The sequence below is a fragment of the Myotis davidii genome, unplaced genomic scaffold (assembly GCF_000327345.1).
Source record: "Myotis davidii unplaced genomic scaffold, ASM32734v1 scaffold914, whole genome shotgun sequence".
NCBI lineage: Eukaryota > Metazoa > Chordata > Mammalia > Chiroptera > Vespertilionidae > Myotis > Myotis davidii.
In genome coordinates this window covers 1,137,764-1,158,793 of record NW_006285484.1, presented here as the reverse complement: position 1 = coordinate 1,158,793, position 21,030 = coordinate 1,137,764, and the positions used below count along the sequence as shown (strand labels likewise).

General features: G+C 43.2%; 1 protein-coding gene across 16 annotated transcripts in view; it reads left to right on the top strand.

Annotated features, from left to right (window-relative positions):
• CFLAR (CASP8 and FADD like apoptosis regulator) overlaps window positions 1-21,030 on the top strand; it is a 63,411-nt gene that overhangs the window by 1,486 nt on the left and 40,895 nt on the right. For 6 of the 16 annotated variants that reach the window (XM_015559142.1, XM_015559140.1, XM_015559141.1 and 3 more), the window contains exons 1-5: window positions 11,269-11,656; window positions 14,660-14,765; window positions 15,971-16,106; window positions 16,992-17,077; window positions 20,660-20,717. In XM_015559142.1, the coding sequence (XP_015414628.1) occupies window positions 11,376-11,656; window positions 14,660-14,765; window positions 15,971-16,106; window positions 16,992-17,077; window positions 20,660-20,717 (667 nt within the window). In that variant the 5' untranslated portion in view covers window positions 11,269-11,375. Of the gene's footprint in view, window positions 1-58; window positions 81-120; window positions 435-4,049; window positions 4,120-7,859; window positions 8,186-11,255; window positions 11,657-14,659; window positions 14,766-15,970; window positions 16,107-16,991; window positions 17,287-19,581; window positions 19,687-20,659; window positions 20,718-21,030 lie in introns of those variants that run through there. The other 10 variants (XM_015559150.1, XM_015559152.1, XR_001512624.1 and 7 more) reach the window with 9 other exon arrangements.

Sequence of the window (21,030 nt, the reverse complement as noted above, 5' to 3'; positions counted from 1 at the left end):
TCCTCCCCCTCCTCCTCCTTATCCTTAATTACTATTATTATTTAGCACTAGCAGGGGGCCCACTGGAAGCTGGAAGTAAAGTATGTTTCCGTCCTCGGTTCTAGGGCGCCCACTCATTTCCCACCCCGCGGGTAGTTTCCCGGGCGCCGGGGGATTGACTGCACAGAGACACGCAGTCTCGGGTGGGAGGTGCTGCTTGCGGGGCGGCCTGGAGACGGCTCCGGGCTGCGTTGCAACAGGCTTCAGGAAGCCCGGCCCGACCCGAGCCGCCGGGGCTGAGCTGCCGGTGACGCCCCGTACGCTTCCTCGTTCTTTCGGGACAAAGACCAGCTGCAATTTCCCGGAGCTGGTCTGCGGGTGCTGGGTGCTGCGAGGGGTGGCGTCTGCCCCAGTGGAGGTCGGAGGTCCAGCTGAGCAGCTGGCGGCCGCCCGGCGTGAGTAAACCGAGGATCCCGCCCGCCCCTCTCCCCCACCTGCACGCTGTGCTGCGCCCTGGACGCGGGGACTGTCGGGCACTGATCCGGGCAGGAGAGGGCTGAGTCTTGCTCTCAGCCCGTCGCCCCCTCTGAGCCTCCCGGAGACTCCTGCAGCCCTCCTGGGCTCCCTCCTTCCATTCTTTCTTCCTTATAAGGCCCCAGAGGCTGGTGACACTTGTGTCTCAGTCCTGACATGCCTCCTCTCCTTGGGACTCACTATCCTCCTGCCAGCATTTATGGAGCTTTTCTGGGCGAGGCAGAGCTCTGGGTGCTGGAGGCGCAGAGATGGATTCGAACTTGGTTCCTTCCCCAGGCAGCCCCCAGCGTGGTGGGAGGAAACCCAGCAAAGTTACCTCCACAGCGAACTTGATGTCCAGCAGCTAGGCCAGGGCACCGACAGCCTGGAATACAAAGGAGCAAGCCAGACGTTTACAGAGCTGTCACACGGGGACTCCCATGGGTCCTTGCTTTCCTGACTATACTCAGAGAGGGAAGAATACTGTTACTGTTGAAATGCCCTGTTTCTGCCTTATATTCAGCTCCTGTGACTCCTCTAGGAAGATTTCACAGCCCATCTGAAGGGCTCCTGAACTTGCATAAACCCAGGGGCTGTTTTTGCACTTTACACAGGATTGCACTGTGTTGTCATATTTTCTTTTAAAAAAAACTTTCCAGTCAAGTTATTAGGATTATCTGCGTTAAAAATACATGCAGAATAAACAGAGAAAGTCTCCAGAGTCCGTTGCCTAAGAAACCAAAGCTTACAGTTTAGTGTTGTCGTTGTTTAGACAGCTATGCACTCAAATGCAACCTCTTCAATGTTTTTAAATATGTATATGTATTCTCTTATTTTGTCTGATGCCGTTTCTCCAACTATATTTCAGAACTGCTGGTGTTTGTTTTTCTCCTTTCAATTAATATGTAGTTTAACTCCTCTCTGGAACCAGGGTTTCTAATGACCCCTTTCCTTGTTTTTGCGAAGGTGTGTATCCACAATTAACATTTCATTCATCTGCTTGTTCAGAAGCCGGAATGTGGTTTTTTTTTTTTCTCTCCCTCCTCAACTATGGGTTTAGAGGAATAATTTCTTCTTTGACCTCTTGTACATACAAATGAATGGACATATGTATTCATATATGTAATAGGTATATTCTCGAGTCTTTTCTTTCCAGATGAAACTGCTTCCTTTCCTCACCCCCACTTCGTACCTTGTTTTGTATTTATGTTTCTCTGGTGTGGTCTCCACTTTGTCTTTTCAACCATTTAATTTTTTGTGCAGAACAGACAAAAAGCTTCTTCATTGTTTTCCTCTTATTCTAGATATTGGGCTGTCATTTTTAGTATTTCCCTACTTATGAAAGAACTAAGCTCCTCTAATTTGATACCACATTTACCTGCATAGTCAAGATGGTTTATGTCTTCTGCAGTGAACTGGGGCCTGCGGGCTGGGGGCAGCTCCTGCGTTGAGCATCTGCCCCCTGTGGTCAGTGTGTGACGGTCGATCTGCATATTAGGTTTTTAACACATTGTTTGCAGGTAGTTTTTATCGTGCGCTAACAGGTGGTGCAGGCCATTTTTGCAGTTGAATAGATTGATTACCGTTATACCTGGAAGTACATACATAATTCACCATTGTATGTGCTAGAGACCCAAATTTTGCCCTTTGGAATTCGTATATTTGCATGTTAGCATCCCTTTAGAGCAATAAAAAAGTATAAAAATAAACGTATTTATACGTTACCTGCATTCTACCGCTAGCCTATAAGAAACGTATTAATACGTGTCCCGCGCTCTACTACCAGTCAACGTAAAACGTATAAATACGTTTCCCGCAGACAATGTGTTAATATTTAGGATGAGTAAGGCATTACACATGGCCTTACTAATGGAGTTATGTAATGATGATCAGTCAGGTCAAGGCTGAGGAGAATGAGCTTGGCAGGCCTGGTCAAGGTCCACCACAGCCTAATGAAGACGAATAAGAAATTAATCTGTCCTCAAGGATCTTGCCAGAGGTGACAGGTGCCCAAACTAGAATAAGACAAATGCCAGACAAGAGTGAAAAGGATGCTGTGAAGCAAGAGGAGGTGACCTGATTTGGGGGTCAAGACAACCTTATGGGAGAGATACCTGGAAAGATGGAAGAGAATTTTAATAGGCAGGGACTGAAAAAAAGGAATTTCCAACTGGAAGCAAATACTTGAGATAAGCTGTTGGGACAGGAGAACACTGTCCAGGGAATATTGAGATTTTTATATGTCTTGATTTAGATGATGGGTGGGACAGAGGTGGGAGATACTGTTAGGTGTTTGGGCTCTGTATGAGAAGTTTGCCCTAGCAAAGGCTTAACTTTGGTAAAGAAGGAGGGCTCCACTATATTAAGCAGATTTAGCTTTATTGTCCCTAGTAATTCTGCTTATGTTGCTGTATTTAGTTAAATAATTCATGATTTAAAAAAAAATATATTTTATTGATTTTTACAGAGAGGAAGGGAGAGGGATAGAGAGTTAGAAACATCAATGAGAGAGAAACATCGATCAGCTGCCTCCTGCACACCTCCTACGGGGGATGTGCCCGCAACCAAGGTACATGCCCTTGACCAGAATTGAACCTGGGACCCTTCAGTTCACAGGCCGACGCTCTGCCACTGAGCCACACCAGTCAGGGCCATGGTTTCTTTTTGATCTAGATCCTTTCTCATTCTGTGGTTCTTTCATTCCTTTGTTTATCTAGCCTTGATGATGCTACTGTTATGAACCAAGGAAGTTACTGGAAGTAAGGATATGCTGGAATGTGTGGGAGCTTCCCTGGGAGTCATGGGGCTGAGCCTCCCCAAATAAGTTTATAAAATATACCTTTAAATTTTATGTTATTTTATAAGTGAGATCATCTATTGTTAGTGGGCAATTTGCAATAATTGAAATGCACTGCTTGTGACGCCACATAATTTTTAATGTGTGTTTTTAGCCACTGATGCAGAAAATAGTAACACACCAAATGGGAGTGTGTTTATGCTTCAGCCTAAGTACGTGGTCTTTTAGGCTATGTTTGGTATGTATCCTTGGCATTTCAAAAATTCCAGAAACCATGTGATGAATTACTACATCTCATTTTATTTTATTTACTTTTTAAAATTATTTTTATTGATTTGTAGAGAGAGAGGAAGGGAGAGGGAGAGATAGAAACATCAATCTGCTGCCTCCTGTATGCCCCCTACTGGGGATAGAGCCTGAAACTCAGGCATATGCCCTGACCAGGAATGGAACAGGTGGCCTCTCGGTGCATAAGACAGCACTCAACCAACTGAGCCACACCAGCTGGGCCACATCTCATTTTAAATATGGGGAGGAGGGGGGGCACAAAATGGCACTTTATAGTTGCAGGAGGAAAGAGGGGTTTATTGTATTAGCAGTTTGAATTGTTACCCACACAGCCCACATCCACAGAGTCTGTGCATAAATGGAGAAGGAAAGTGGGTTCTGTTATGTTCAGAGTGAATGCACAGAGCTCCTGTGAGATGGCCTCATTTTATGTTGCCTTGGGGGTCAAGTAACCCCTTCTTTATCCTTCCAGAAACTTCTGTGTGACTGAGTCCGGGGCCTTCTCATCTCAGTGGGGATTCCCAGGCAGCTACCTGAAAGCGGCAAGTTTGCATGCAGCTTTCTGCAGCTGGCAGGGCAGGCGGGCTTCTCTGCCTTAGCACCTGTTCATGGTGTCGCTGGGGAACTGTTTACTTCTCTACTGCAGCTCTGTGGACATGACCTTGCTTTCATGCTAGGCCGTGACCTTGCTCCAGGGAGCGAAGCAGTATAAAGAATGGAATCTGAAGTATGTCCTTGGATAGGTTAAAGTAGGAGGGGAACCAGTCGTGCTGGCTGCTGTGCTACTGATTACAGAGAATGTTATGTGCTTTGGCTATCAGATGGTTTGGAGGCAAAGTAGACATTCTGTGACAAAAATTGGTCACCTATTAGAGCTAGTGCTGGATGCCAGGGAGTGATGTAACACGGTAGAAGGTGTTACTGACCAAGTCTGTGTGGGCTCTTCCTAGGAGATACACTGTAGCAGGTGGCCCTAAAAGCGGAGAAGGGTTTTGCTGGGCAGGTAAATGGAAGAGGTAATCCGGGCAAAGGCTCACAGTATGCATAGGAAAGAAAGAACTCCTTGTTTGGTTGAAGCTGAATGTGCAAGGTGGGTGTTAATGAGAGGTGAGGGCAGGAGCTGGACCACAAGAGGCCTTGAATGCAAAGAAAATTGGAACCTGCCTTGGGAGAGGAGGCACCCTTAGAAGATTTGAATTAGGAAAGTGACTTGGTTCAACCATGAACTTCAGAAAGTTCATTCTGATAGGAGTTCAGTCTGGAGAGGGTGAAGTCATAGGCAGGGGGAGCAGAAAGGTCAGGGGAATAGAAAGGTCAGGGGAACAGTCTGGGAGAGAGATGGATGGGAGGGCACGCCCTCATTTAAGGAGCAGGTGCAGAAGGAGGGTGTGGAGAGTCAGAGGTTAGCAAGGGACTGCATAGAATGCAGAGGTGTGAGGTCAGCCAAGGGAGGGGCTTTCAAGGCGGGTTAATCAGCAGACCCCGATGTGGCCACTAGGAGGTCCCCAAGGCCTCTACAAGAGCACTGTCCGCAGGAATGGGACAGCAGGGTGAGCAAAGGGAGGCACCACCTCAGACACAACATTTAAGGGGGTGCTTAAAAACACAGTAATCAAGATATAGTATTCTAATGCAATGTTTTGGAAAAAAAATTGACATTCATGCAAAAAATCCATACTGAACCAAATATCAACATTTAAAACAGACAGCATTAGTACTACTGATTTTTCCTTCAGCAGGTTGTAGTTTGGCTCTGCATGGAGTGTCAATATGTAAAGGATATGGGGGGAGGGAGGATGCAGGTGGAGGCTTAGTGAGGAGTGGATTGAAATTGAAGTAACCTAAGGACTGAGGGTAGCCTCTTCATTCATAAAGGCCCAGCTTCACATGAAAGTAAACTACTGAAAGGATCAGTCTATCTAGGACAGGCGTGGGCAACCTTTTTGTGAGTGTGGGCCAAAACCAGCAAAATCTCTGACTCAAAATTCTTCTGCGTGCCAACCCTAATTTTTTGAGAACATGTTATGCCAACTTGATATCTCTTAAGGTGTACGTATGTGAAGAAACTTGAAGAAATAATAAAATTCATTCAAGCGAGAAAAACACAGTATATGGTGATGAAAAATACGTTTATTTTTTAATGTATACATGTACACTGATAGTCCGACAGAAAACTTTATGACTCCGTTTGATATTATCAGTGGGACTTTTGCTGCTGCATCACTGATCAATAGTTCGTTTTTGACACTTCCCTCTGGTACTCCTGTCTCTAATCGCCTTTTTTCAATGTTTTCCAAGTCAACTCTAAGGTCAATAAATTTCTGCTTCCAAATTGAGCTACTCTGAAATTCAATCAACTGCATTTCAGTGTCAGTCATGTCTATCCATGAAAACATTTGTAAGTTTAGTTCCTCCAGTTTCATGCTGTCTGGAAACCTCATGAATTTTTGCTATCTCTTCCAGTTCTCCGAATTTCGCAAATCTTGAGAAGAACTGCTCAATAGTTGACTCGATGATGTTTAAAAACAGCTTTTGAAGGCTTTGACAGTCTGTTCTGTCATCTTTTGGGAGGTCTTTGATGTGCCTCTTGAGGTTTGGGAAATATCTAAATCTCTCACCATCCACATCCCTCTTAAAGACTTCCAGTTTCTTTTCAAAAGCCTTTATGTAACCAAACATAACATCAAGTGTCTTGCCAGTTCCTTGTAATTTAACATTTAAGTCATTCAAATGTTCACAAAAATTGTAAATGGAAGATTATAAGAGAGGGTTTCCAGGGGTTGCCCACCCCTGATCTAGGAGATCTGAGGCTTAAGGCTTTTTCTTGTTGTTGCTGTTTTTTAGGATAGAAGAGACCTTAACATGTTAACAAGCTGAGGGAAGGAGATCCTGGGCCTAGGGAAAGGTTGACCAAAGAGCTCATGGAGACAGGAGGGCACAAGGGGAGTGGTTGGCCCTGGGCAAGCTGACGGACAACAAGTGCCAGCCCCACAGTGGGAATGTGGAAGGTTACTGGAGTTCAACCCTGGTAAATGTCAGTCATCTGATAACCCGCACCCCTGGGTGGTGATAGGATGGAAGGGACCAGCGGGGGTGGAGCCATTGTGAGGCTATGGGAAAGTAGCTGAACAAGGTCCTGTAAAAATGGTTTCAGAGCAGCAGTAAGGAGCTGCTGAAGTTGAAAACCTAAGGGTGTGGTATGATTCCCCCACCCCCTTCAGCCAGACTTGCTATTCTGGACGTATGTGTGGAGGAGGCTCACCGTTGAGGATGGGATGCTGGGGTGATGAACTATTCTGCTTTTTCCTGGACCGAGGAATTTTCTGGGACACAGAACTTTTGGTGCTAAAACTGGGAAGTCCTGGCAAATCAGGACCAGCTGGTCACTCAAGGTGTTGCAGAGCTGGTGGCCAGGAGGCAACATGGCAAGAGAATTGAGGGTGCTAGCTGGCGAGAGTTTGTAGCTTATGCTCTCAGTCCAGTCTGGGGAGAAAGGAAAGTGAGGCTATTACTTGGTAGTAATTTGTGATCATACCTTCATTCATTCAACAAGTATTAATTGAGTGCCTACTATGAGTCAGGCACTGGGGTCCACACAGAGAATTTAACCAGAAAGAAGACGGGAGTGCCTTCATGGACTATCCTTCCGTGGTGACTAATGTCAGTTGGTCCTCAGGACCCATTCTCACCTCTGTCCAGAGGGCGGACAACTATAGTCTGCATTTCCCCCGCTTCTTTACAAGTAGGATGTGACTTTAGTTCTGCCAATTAGGTGCATTCCGGCAAGATTTACAAGCAGCAGTGAGGTAGAGGCCACTAGCTGGTTGCTTTTCTCCGTTTCTCTGCTGGCAAGCATGGTGGTGATGACTTGGGGATGTGGGTAGCAGCGTTTAGGTGTCCAGTCACCAGGTGTGGCATTGGTGGAGGCAGGTGTGGCGGCGGTGGGTTGCCTTCTGGTAGCTGGGTCACCGTGGGTGTTCTTGAGCTCAGTTCTCCCTGTGGCGGCCTCCTGATTCCCCACTGAGATACGGTCTTTGTGGGAGTCCCAGGAATCTTTCTCAGGAGCCCAGCCAAGAGCCCCTTCCCCTAGCCCTTGCTGCAGTTTGGAAATACCATATTGAAGGTATTTCCATGGAAAATACCTCATTTCTGTTTCTAAAACCTGGCACATGTTCTATTGGCATACGTTCCAAAGTTGTGGAGATTCACTTTGGAAATTTACAGCTGACTTTTTTTTAAAATGATCATTTAAATCCCACTCGAGAAATGAAACTGCAACTGGTCTTGGGTTTCGCGCCTCACTGTGAAGATCGAACAGTTTGTACCAGGGTATGGGGGTGGAAGAAGGGGGAGGCATCATCATCAAGTTACAATTTGACAGAAGAGGGCAGGGGAGTAGAAAAGGGAAATTTTTAAAGAATTCTATATACCTATCGATACCAGTTTCATCTGGCTAGAAAAGGCTTACTGTAGTAGAGTGAAATGAAACTAATTTAATGTTGATGAATCAGGAGGTCTGGGCATTTAAAAGCAGGAAAGAAAAGAATGGGCTCACATAACCCCTCTGTCCCTCATCCAAGTGAGGCGAAGCAAGTGACTTCAGAGGAGGTGAGTGGTGTGCAGAGCGGGCAGCACAGGCAGGGTGGGGCTGCAAGCCATGGGCACCAGCCTTCTCAGAACTCTGCAGACCTCATTACACCTGCTGCCGCCCCCCCTTGCCCCTGGCCACATCTTTTGAGTCATGTTAAGTACAATCTGACTGGTTCTTTTTGAGGATAACTTTGGGATGCCTCTAGGATTCCTTGTTCTAAAGCCTGTCTATATGTGCACCAGGGAAGCTCTGAAAGCATTCTGGATGCTGTGAAATGCGTGTACAGAAGAGACCGAAGCTAATTTTTCTTTTTAAAGATCTATAAGGTTTCCTTTTGGCTTGCTACTGTTTTCTAATTTTTATTGTACTGTGTTCAGAGAATGTGGTATGAGGTATATTTATTTTAGTATCTGTATACCTAATGTCCGGCTTATGAAGCAAAATATTACACATTCAGTCATTTCAAAATATTTCAGGTTCAGCCTCTGTATTTTTATCTAGTCACATTTCATTCATCCTGTCATGGAAAACAGTTCAGTATTTATTATTGCTATGTATGTTTTAATATTTTCACTACACACCTCACTCCCTAAACAATATACAGTGGGGCAAAAGTAGGTTTACAGTTGTGAGTACTCGAAACATGAGTTTATTCTTGTTTTATTAATTATTGTATTGTTTTCCATAAGAACACTTGTAAAACTACTTTACTGTGCCCTGTATGGTATTATTTTTTAAGCATTTAGGATTTTAATGTATGCTTTAGCAATTTGCTTTTTGCCTAGGCAAAAATATTGCTTTTGTTTTGCTTTTTCTTTGTAAGATTCATGAAGTAGTAGTTTATTTTCAGGGCCATGTGGTACTTTATTAAAGGACTATAACTTTAAAAAAAAAATATATATATATTTGATCTCAGAGGGGAAGGGAGAGGGAGAGAGAGATAGAAATATCAATGATGAGAGAGAATTATTGATTGGTTGCCTCCTGCACAGCCCCTACTGGGGATCGAGCTCACAACCTGGTACCTTCTCTGACTGGGAATTGAACCAGTAACCTCTTAGTTCCTGGTCATTGCTCAACTGCTGAGCCCACCAGCTGGGCTGTATATAAATATTTTATAGGTTAATTTATAAAAACTACTAACAAAATTGTGACTTTTAGTGAATAAAGAAAGAACTTCACCTCATTTAATGGAAACTAGTGGCTATTAACATGCCTATGAGTGGAGTATAGATTTAGGCTTTCTGAAACACATAAAATTAATATTCAGCTTTCAGATGAAAAAAATAGTCTGAGTACCAGTTACTTTTTACTTTCATTGAGCAATAATTTCGTAGATTTTATTACTGTAATTATTCACAAGAGGCCATATGTAAGTGAATTTTGGATGAATGGGAATGGGATTGGCATAGACACATCAATACTTATTAACAAGTATACATTAGATAAAATGTCTATTTTTATTAAGAGCTCACCCATTTACACTGGTAGTGGGAGGCCAGTGTGAAAAGTATGAATGAATGAATGGTCTATTTTAAAATAAAATATTTAAAAATTTTAAGAAATAAAATAAATGTAATTTTATTACTTTCAGACTCTTTAATATTTTCATTGATGGATAGTTCTGGAATTTTAGGAAAATTGTGCTTCCTCTAAGAATCTGTTTTGTTTTTCTTTTCTTTGACAGCAAGAACTATATATTTAATGTCCCATATTCCCCATTTTGCTTTGACTGCCAGGAAGCTCAGGGACAAATTCACAGCCTACTAAAATCTGTTTAGGCCTTTCTGGCCTGCGTGTTTGCATTGTATTTACCACTCCAACCCATTTCGACTTTGTAACCTAATGTTTTCCTTTGTTTACGCATAAAAATTTTTCCTGCTTATGAAATTTTATTTAAGATGCCTCAAATCTTTTGTGGACTGAGATTATATATAAATAAAAATTATTTATAAATAAATAAAATAGATTCAGTGTTCTTTTCACTAAGTTTAGCTACATAAGTATATAAATATACTTGTATGCAAATATGTAGCAACAACACCTTGCAGTTGGGTTGTGTTTCCAGTTATTTATTTGCTGTGGTTAGCTTTTAACCCCCAAGGTTCTCTGATAGAAACAGAGTAGGTACTACTCTCCCGGAACACTAACATTTTTAAGCGTAAAACATAGCCATGAAACTTTAGAATAGATGGTGACTGCCATTTGCAGCTTAAACTTGGAAAGAAAATAGGTTGTGCTCCACTGGAAGAAGTTCAGAATGTATCCATAGCATGACCTCCCCACCACTCCCACCCAGATCCCATCCCTGGACTGGGATCTTTCCCCACATCTTCTGTTCCACTTCCTTTCTTCCACTGGTACCGTCAGGAACTCCAGTGACAATTGTTGCCCTGGAACTTCCAGGGGGAAGGGGGGCCACAAAGGGGATCAGAAGTTGACAAGGTTCAGCTGTGGTGGCGGGTCCTACAAGCATTCATGGTGAAGCCGTGAAAAAGGCCTGGGGCGTTGGGAGGGTGGCAGTGAAGGTTTGTTACTCACAGGTAGAATAAGGGATTTCAAAGTAGGAGAAGTAGGAATAGATGCCTCTTTCTCCCATTATTTTTGATCCCCCACAGAGGGCCGGTCCCTCTGTGTCAGCTTGCCTGGGCTTGGTCACTGAAAGAGGAAGTTAACCCTTGTGATGCCCGTTTCGTTTGTCCTCTCAACAGCTGCTTAGTAATTGGGTTTTTCCTCCTCTAGTAAAATTTGCCATTTAGTCACAACCTATTTTCTTTCCAAGTTTAATCAACTTCTTGTATGATTTCATACATTCCTTACCACATCATACATTCTAATAATTTCTGGTAAGCGTGTGGGTGTTTTTGGGGGAAATTCTGTCTCTGATTTTATTTGCCTTAAAATGTAAGTCATTTTCTTTGTCTTGGTTTTGGATCCGTTTGTCTATTGAGGGTCGCTCGTTGTAGACTTCACAATATGAATTTAATCTCCTGGAGACCAGCAAGGAAGGAAAAGCCCCTATTTTGAATTTTAAGCATAAGTTCCTTTGATAAGAAGATTTTTAAAAAAATTCCCTTTTAACCACAGAACACCTCCATTGGAAAGGATTCTGAAAGAAATGAAGAAGCCCATCAGAAATGAAGTCAGTGGCCTCATGGCCTTCTGTTGACTGGACTGGCGTCTTGCCCCTGCAAGGCACTCTGCAGGATGTTTGCTGAGGTCATTCATCAGATTGACGAGGCGCTCGATGAAGATGAGAGGGAGATGCTTCTGTTTCTGTGCCGTGATGTTGTTGCAGATGTGTCTGCATTTAACGTCAGGGACCTTTTGGACAGTTTAAATGAGAGAGGAAAGCTGTCTCACATGGGCCTGGCTGAGCTGCTCTACAGAGTGAGGCGGTTTGACCTGCTCAAGCGGATCTTGAAGATGGACAAAAGGGCCGTGGAGGCCCACCTGCTCGGACACCCGCATCTTGTTTCAGACTACAGGTAAGCCCGAGGCTGGGAGGGAAGCAGGTGGCCGAGACTTCTGAACGAGGGAAACAAGGACAGTGAGAAAAGCAGCGTCATTACTTCCTCTGCTCACCGATCCAACGGCTGTATAATGTTACTTCATTCCTTTAAGGCACAGCGGTTCTCAACCTGTGGGTCGCGACCCCTTTGGGGGTCGAATGACCCTTTCACAGGGGTCGCCTAAGACCATCGGAAAACACATATATAATTACATATTGTTTTTGTGATGAATCACTATGCTTTCATTATGTTCAATTTGTAACAATGAAATTGGGGGTCACCACCACATGAGGAACTGTATTAAAGGGTCGCGGCATTAGGAAGGTTGAGAACCACTGCTTTAAGCTCTCTGAATTTCTAGATGGTGTTTTCTTTAATTAGTTGGGTAGTAGTAGATCATAATGACAGTGGAAGCGATAGATGATATGTATTTGCCCTATGGATAGAGTAAGAGAAATGGGCACGACTAAGACCTAGTAAATTTTTTTTTAAATTTATTGATTTGAGAGAGAGAGAGATTTGTTGTCTCACTTACTTATGTGCTCATTGGTTGATTCTTGTAAGTGTCCTGACCAGGAATCCAGCCCGCATAGTATTGGAATACTGGGGCAACACTAACCCACTGAGCTTCACCCGGGCCAAGACCTGGTGATTCTTGCCCCCTCTGTGAGATCGGCAGTGGTCTCTGTTAGCTTATTTTCTATGATGTCTGACCTGGCAATTTTCCATATTGAGATCTATGATGTCAGACCTGGCAAATTTTCCATATTTAGAAAGGAAATAACATGTCAGATAAGTACCACATAATCTCACTCATTTGTGGAATATAATGAACAACATAAACAGATAAAGAGCCAAACACATAGAAACATGTCAGATGGTGATCTTTGTGGAACTCTAATTGTTCATGAGGAAACTAATGGGTTGGACTTCCTTCTTGTGAGTTTCTGGGAAGTTCCCACTTCCAGAGGCTTCTGTATGGAAATTCCAGCCTCAGCATGGAAATTACCATGTCCAGACATGTCAAGCTAAGAAAGACCACCTCTCATCCCCCTTCAGAGAGGAACATCCGCTGGAGTCCCCTTTAGTTCATACAGCCTTTAAGTTGCTCCTTTTGTTCACGCAAAGTGCTCTTGGAGGTTCTGGGGTGCACAGAAGCCATTTCTCCAACCATCATATAATATCAGCAACCTTAAAACTTGTTGGGAACTGCTTAAATTAGCAGTTCATTTTTCTCCAGACCACCAGCCTTGAGTTATTTTTTTTTTAACATATATTTTTATTGATTTGAGAGAGAGAGAAAGGGAGAGGCAGAGAGAAAGGGAGAGGGAGATGGAAACATCAATCAGCCGTCTCTTACACACCCCCTACTGGATATTGAGCCCAAAACCCTGGCATGTGCCCTGATTGGGAATTGAACCAGTGACCTCTTGATGCATGGGCCAATGCTCAATCCACTGAACCACACCAGCTGGGCCACCAGCCTTTATGATATCAATAATGTATAGTTGGAGATGATGTGTGTTATTAAAAAATATATTAAAGAGAGTTGAAAGCAGTGTGGGCCTTGGGAAGTGTCTGAGACTTGAGGTCTGAAGCCCTGATTCAAACCTCAAAACTGTCAGGTACAGGCTGATCCAGCCACTAACGTTGGTTGGGCCTCCTTTTTCCTAGTGGTAAAGCTAAGAATAATAGAATACCTAATTTCACAAGTTGTTTGTGAGGCTCAATTGTGATAATCTAGCATGTGAAGTACCTTTTAAAACTGTAAAGCACTCTGCGAATGTAATTGTTGCTGTTGTTATTCTTGGTCATTTTCCACTTCTCCAAGCATCATAACCATCATATAATATCAGTAACCTTAAAACTTTTGGGGAGGCACCGACTGGGTTTTTGTGAATAAGTTAGGGGGCACTCAACATTTACTGTTTCTTATGGTTGGTGAGTGGGGAGGCAGTTTCTCAGGGCCTTTTGGCAGAAAGGCCAGGCAATGGGAGGGGAGTGCTAGATTTATGTATTCATTTCTTAAAATGTATTTTTTAAAATTAATACCAGGGAGGAAAGGAGAGGTAGAGAGAGATAGAAACATCAATGATGAGAGAGAATCATTGATCAGCTGCCTCCTGCATGCCCCCTTCTGGGGATCGAGCCGACAACCCGGGCATGTGCCCTTGACTGGAATCGAACCTGGGACCCTTCAGTCTGCAGGCTGATGCCCTATCCACTGAGCCAAACTGGGCTAGGGCTATTTATTTATTTGTTAAGTAGCTTTTGTTTTTGTGGGTTGATATAGGTCAGCCTGGTATTTGGAAAGTGCTAGAGCAAAGTAAGTGAAGACCCTTCCATACTCAAGATTCTGTGAGTCTAATTGGGAAAACAGCCCTTAAGCCCAATAAAGCATGATGGTAGCTCTTACTGGAGCAGAGGTGACTGACTGAGTTAGGAGGGGCTTTCTAGAGCAGGAACTCTGCGGTCACAATCCCCCGGCTCTCGATGACCTTTCCCTTTGAGTTTCAGAGTGAGCCGGTGTTTGCTTTAGAATCCTGTGACTCAAAGTATGGTCCCCGGATCAGCATTAGCATCAGCATCAGGGAGGTTGTTCAACAGAGAAGATCATTTTCAATTCTATTTGTGTCTTCATCTTAGTCATTCAGGTTCTTTACTTGTTTCTTCGTAACTTCTGGGGGAGCTAGGGGATTCCTTAGGGACGTTTTTATTCTCTGAGTTGTTTGCAGAGTAGTTATTTGGAAAGAGAAGTACCATCTCCTACTGAAAACTGGGGAAAAGTTGCGTTCTCTTTTGGAGTTCCCTTAAGATCTCCGTCTGGGGTGATCTAGGCTTTCTGTCTTATGGGGGGCACATCCAATGGGGACAAGAACTAGTCTTTTAACCAACTGTTGGCATAGAGGAGGCATAGGTTCTTGGTGGTCTCACTGGGACTGGCAATCTGAATTCACTAAAGAAACTTGTCTGTTTCAGGGTGCTGATGACTGAGATTGGCGATCATTTGGATAAATCTGATATGTCCTCATTAATTTTTCTCATGAAGGATTATATGGGCCGAGGCAAGACAGCCAAGGATAAGGTGCGTTTTCTTTTTCTGGGTTAATATTCCCAAGAGCCCATCAGAAGCTGGAGGATACTCTCTATGGTGTGAAGAGAGGGAAGCAGGCGTTTGAGCAGGGAGGGCCTCGCTGGGGGTGAGGGAAGGCAGAAAGTGAGAACAGTAGGGGGTTGGGTTTTTTTAATATAATTTTATTGATTTCAGAGAAGAAGGGAGAAGGGAGAGGGAGAGAGAATCATTGATTGCATGTCCCGCACTGGGGATCGAGCCCACAACCTGGGCCTGTGTCCTTGGCTGGAATCGAACCTGGGACCCTTCAGTCCCCAGGCCGATGCTCTGTCCACTGAGCAAAACTGGCTAGGGCATGGTTATTCTATTTTAGAATAAAAATAGCATGTCAGCAAACAAATGTTAAGCAGAAGGGAGGTGAAACCAAAGGCAATGCCTGACTAACAAAATGCCCTGACCTTGAAATTTTGCCTCCTCATATCCTCTGAGTCAGAGTGAGTTGGAATGGCCAGCATTGATTAAAAATGTGAGGAACTTCAAAACGGTATCATTGGGGTTTTCCTAGTCAAAAGATTCCCCACACTACCTTCTCTCTTCCTTTTTCAGGAAAGCCCTTAGTGTTTTTTAATTTTTTTTAATATGTATTTCTTTATTGATTTCAGAGAGGAAGGGAGAAGGGAGAGGGAGAGAGAATCATTGATTGGCTGCCTCCTGCACACCCACTACTGGGGAAGGAGCCCGCAACCCAGGCATGTGCCCTCGGCCAGAATCGAACCTGGGACCCTTCAGTCCGCAGGCTGATGCTCTATCCACTGAGCCAAGCCGGTTAGGGCCCTTAGTGTTTTTTTTTACAATAACACCAGCCTGAGTGTTTGAAAGAGAAGCAGCTCGGGAGGATTTTCCTGTATTTTTAGGCCCGCTCTCTCACCCTATTCCTTGATGACACAAAATGGCCACGTGTCTATTCCCAACCTAGACACAGGTTGGCCACCAAAAGACTTCCCACTGCCTCTTGCTGAGTAAACTTCAGGAGAGTCATTTGCACCTGGCCCTGGAAGGCCTAGCAAGCAGCGAAGTCTAGTTTAGGATCCCTGAAGGTCTGAAGGAGCTCCCCTTGTCACCGTTTCTGGCTGTTAAAAACCCACAGCCTGAATTTTGCATTTAAGGCTTAATCGCCAGCCCTACTGACATTTATTTCTTGTTGGTGTCTCTCTTAGAGCTTCTTGGATCTTGTGATGGAATTGGAGAAGCTAAATCTGGTTGCTCCAGATCAATTGGAATTATTAGAAAAATGTCTGAAGAACATCCACAGAATAGACCTGAAGACAAAAATCCAGAAATACAAGCAGTCTGGTAAGCAGAATTCTGGCCTTTCCGTGGTCTACGGAAAGTACCCTGTGCAGGGTAGGTTTGGTTGGTAAATATCCATTGTTGGGTGGATGGAAAGCACCTGAATGTTCACAGCCCCCTGGCAGCCTGTGATTAGAGATCATCTCCCTTTATATCTCTCATAGCCCAGATCTGCTGACTTCATCCCCCCACGCCCATGACCCAAGAGTCTTGGCCTTCTCCAACATGCCACCAAGCAGTTCTTAACATTCCCACCTTCAAGAAAGAGTTTGCACCCCTATTTTCTGTACCTGGTGGAGGTGCTGTGGACATTCAGGGCTTTTGAGGATATGCCCGGCTGCCTTGCTCCAGCGTTTGACCTGATCACCATCCTGCTCTGGGTGGGATCTTGTCCCTGGGGTTCCATGGCTTTCCTGCATATGTTCTGAGTTTCACCAAATCTTCTCATGAAAAAGGGCATCTGTTCTGCTGAAAACCTCTCCCTTGGTAAAGGGGACCAGGTTCACGCTGGCCTTCTCTGGCATGTCCCCCGCCCCCATCGTCCTTTAGACTCAGCCTCAGCTTGGGGCCTGTTAGCAGTCTACTGCCCCCAGAGTCACAGCCTAAAGGACATGGCTGAGACCCAGAGATCTACGGAACTGCCCCTCCCCACCCCTGCCTCCTATTCCATCCCAAATGACTGATAAAAGATTAAGTACAAGAGTAGCATTTTTAGTCCTTTCTTAATGATGCTGGTGGAAGAAGAGTCGTCTGATCTGATATTTTGAATTAAGTAAGGTGGCTGGAAATTTAGGGTATTTTCAAAGGTGATGATTGACCTTGTACTGAGCTATCATTGGAGATTCATTTAATACTAATTGGTAAACCTTAACTCTCTTCTGCTTACAGCTCAAGGAGCAGAAACAAGTTATGTAAATGGCCTCCAGGCATCTCTCCCAAACTTGAGTATTAAGGACCCTTCATATAACTTAAGGGTGAGTCTGGAGCAAATGTGTGGAATCCCAGCATGAAAAAGCTTCAGAAATTTAAAAAAATATATATTCTTACACTATGTACTCTACTTAACACTTGAAAAAATTGTGGTAGAAACTTGCCTGTGTATATAAAACATATATATGTAACAACTTATTTCCCATCTTTTGTTTTGACAAAAAATAATTCCAAATAAATACTTTTGTATTTACCTCTCTGGGCATTTGCTTTTTATTGAGCTTATTGAGCTTATTTTAATGATGTCGGCAAAAGTGTTTTTTGAAAGGTTCAGAGTTGGGCCGGGATCGCACAGAACTGACTCAAGGCTCAGTGTAGTCAAAAAGATATTTTCTCAAGGCACCTGGGTGCAGGTGGACTGAGTTTGAAAAAGAAATCAGTGGCGAATGGGGAGGGAGCAGGCTTTTTATGCGCGTAGGGAGCGCTTGGAGATAGCTTTAGGGTGGCACACGGATTAGGACCTTGCCCGGATCAGGACCTTGCCCAGTCCGTCGGTCATAGTTTTATGGCCTTGCCCCTTGTCCTTCCTGGGGGCTGTGCAGGAGTTATGGTCTTCAGGAATTTCTGTAAAATAACCACTCAAGGGGAGCATGTTGTGTGCAAGGCTTAGGCTTGCAGAATGAGCTTTCTTTTGTTAGCCTCTGCTGAGTTAGCCCTGTTTCTTGATTAACCCTTTCATTTTTGTTATTGAGATATTTTTTAAAAAATGTATGTTTATTAATTTCAGAGAGGACAGAGAGGGAGAGAGAGGAACATCAATGATGTGAGAGAATCATGTATCGGCTGCCTTCTGCAAGCCTCCCACTGAGTTCAGAGCCCACAATCTGGGCATGTGCCCCTGACCAGAATCAAACCTGGGACCCTTCAGTCCACAGTCCAACCCTCTAACCACTGAGCAAAACCGGCCAGGGTGAGAGATGTTATTGATCTGTGAACATAAATATGTTTTATTCTGAGAAGTCAATCTTAGTATAATCTCATCCTCGTCCCCGTATAAAGATATGTGGAATTTGTAGTGAGGACTTAGATCAGAGTGCAATTTCATGGTTAAATGATAAAGACTTTCATAAAAGTATGTGATGAAAACGTTAACTACCCCTATGATAGAAATAGCTTCATGAAGAACATGAGCTGTAGGAGATGCCACTGAGCAATAGAATTTCAGAGCTGAAAGGGATGATGAGGATTGTACTGTCCAGCCCCCTCACTGAACAAATAAGAAAACATAGTCCTAAAGAACGCTAAGTGATTGCTCACTTACAGCTATCACCAGAACTGGGCCCAGTCCCTGTGCCTTCCTCTACACCGAGGTGTATGTAATAAACTACATACTAGATATGCCATCGCTTAGATATGTCTGTCGTTTTCCAAGAACCAAGTATGCGTGCTTTTGTCTTTCTGAATCTCTGTGATATTAAATGATGAGACAAAACTGATTTAGGATGCTGACTCAGATTTTCTGAGCTTTCGCTGCTATTGTCTCTCTAATATAAATTATGTTACCATTCTTAGTTAAAAGTCTGCCCCATTTTTACTATTGTCTTTCTATTTTGTTAATGGAAGTAATTGTATTCACTATCTTTGTAGCCCATTGAGAACTCACATCCTCTGTGTGTAAACTAATCCTTAAATTTGCTATATTAATCTGTGACCCTGATCATTCATTTATTTAATAAGCAGGCACTGTAGCACATGAATTCAGTGAATTTCTCACAAGATTTAGGAGCTGGATACCTAGATATTAACTCATACATGGCTGCAAAAGTGCTTTAAAAGTTATGGTGGCAGCCCAGCTGGTGTTGCTCAGTGGTTGAGCATCAACCCCTGAACCAAGAGGTCCCCGGTTCGATTCCTGGTCAGGGCACATGCCCTGGTTGCATGGGGGACATGCAGGAGTCAGCTGATTGATATTTCTATCTCTATCCCTTTCCCTTCCTCTCTTTCAAATCAATAAAAATAGATACGATGGCATTAAATGGCACATGATACCAACATATTGTAGAAAAAAAAAGTTGTATGACACTGCAATATAATGCTTATTTGATTTCATTTATTTCTTTGCAATATGCTTTTTAAAGTAAATGTATTTTTAACATTGATTTTAGAGAGAGAGGAAGGGAGAGGGAGAGAGAAAGAGGGAGAGAAAAACATTGATGTGAGAGAAACATCAATCTGTTGCCTTCCGAATACACCATAGGCTTGTGCCCTGACTGGAAATCAAACTGCTGACCTTTCTGTGTACGGGATGACACTCAACCACCTGAGCCACACCGTATAAGGGCTCAGTATAATGCTTCTTAAGTCTAGCTTCGACTTAATGTTATATATCTTTAATAGTATGTAAAAGTGATGCATATCCATGTGGAGCTTGAACTTCTACTTAATATCATCAACCTGTGGCTACGTCACTGGTTACATGCTTTACTTTAGACGCACAGACTTAGCTAAAGACAGTGTAATGAACAGTCTACTTCTCTCTTTTGGCTAGGATAGCTTCAGTGGAGAAACTGTCATTTGAAAGCTGAGCGTATCAGATGGTTGACAGTATGTGGGATGTGTACCTTACACAGGACCTGTCATCTGAGAAGAAAGGGTCGGTTCAATCTTTAATTCTCTGATTAATCCCACGGTAGCCCTCAGAAGTGGTAGCTGTTATTGAGAATCAAGCCCACATGTGTCTTATGTTTAGCTAGGCAATTATAAAAAACAGTAACTGGACTAAGCACTTCATGTACTAAGTACTGTCCTGAGTGCTTTGAATACATTTAACCTTCACAAAAATGTATAAGGTAGGTACCACTATTGTCCTCATTTTGAGGATAAAGAGACAGATAAATAAAGGTTAAATAACTTGCTTGAGGTTACTTAGCTAGTAAGTGGCAGAAACTAAATTTATAGCCAGGTTTATTTGAGCTAGAACTCCCACTCTTAACCATACATACATTGCCTCTGTGTTAAATGATCAGGTTTAAGGTCAATTGCATGTTTCAACAGCTTTTTCTGTCTTGGAACTCTTTTTTAAAAAAATTATTTTTTAATTGATTTCAGAGAGGAAGGGAAGAGAGAGAGAGAGATAAAAACATCAATGATGAGAGAGAAACATTGATTGGCTGCCTCCTGTGCACCCTTTCCCCTCCCCTCCACTGGGGATTGAGTATGTGCCCTGACCAGGAATCAAACCCTGACCTCCTGTTCATGGGTCAATGCTCAACCACTGAGCCACACCCAGTTGGGCTGTCTTGGAGCTTTTATGGCAAATCTACTATTACCATGACAGCTGACTTTATTGAGCTCTTTTGAAACATTCTAATATGCTAATTTAGCATATTTACATGTTAATTGTATTTTCACTTCTTAAAAAGACAGTTGCCTTGTTCTTTGGCTACAAGATGTAGGATTCATGGAGTTAATAGCTCTTGCTCTTCTTCTTTAGATAATTTAACAGTGAATGTGATATTTTTGATTTTTCCTGGGTAAGAATTCTATAGAAATATTTAAAGAGGTGTAGCATAATGTGACTCTGAAAAAACTAACAGGGACTGTGACCTTATTCTTTATATTTGAAGCTTCAGAATGGGAGGAGTAAAGGACAAAGACCCATGGTGAGCCATCCTGACATTCAAAGTAAGACTGAATTCTCTTCATATTTTTTCTTGTAAATGCGTGATAATTCTAGTACAAAATGGTTTGTTTTTTTTGAGTTGGCTGTTTTCTTTATCTATACAGTCTCATTAAAGCTCCCCCAACGCAGTTAAACTCTTAAAATGTATTCATCAGCATTTCTAGTTACTTACTAAATTCACTTAGTTGAATTTAAACACTTCTTACTCTACCAGCTTCATCTTCTTGGCTATATATTTCTGCCTGAAGTGAAACAATAACCAGGCCACATTAAACATTAATCTAGCCGTGATAATGAGTTATGTTAAAAAATATC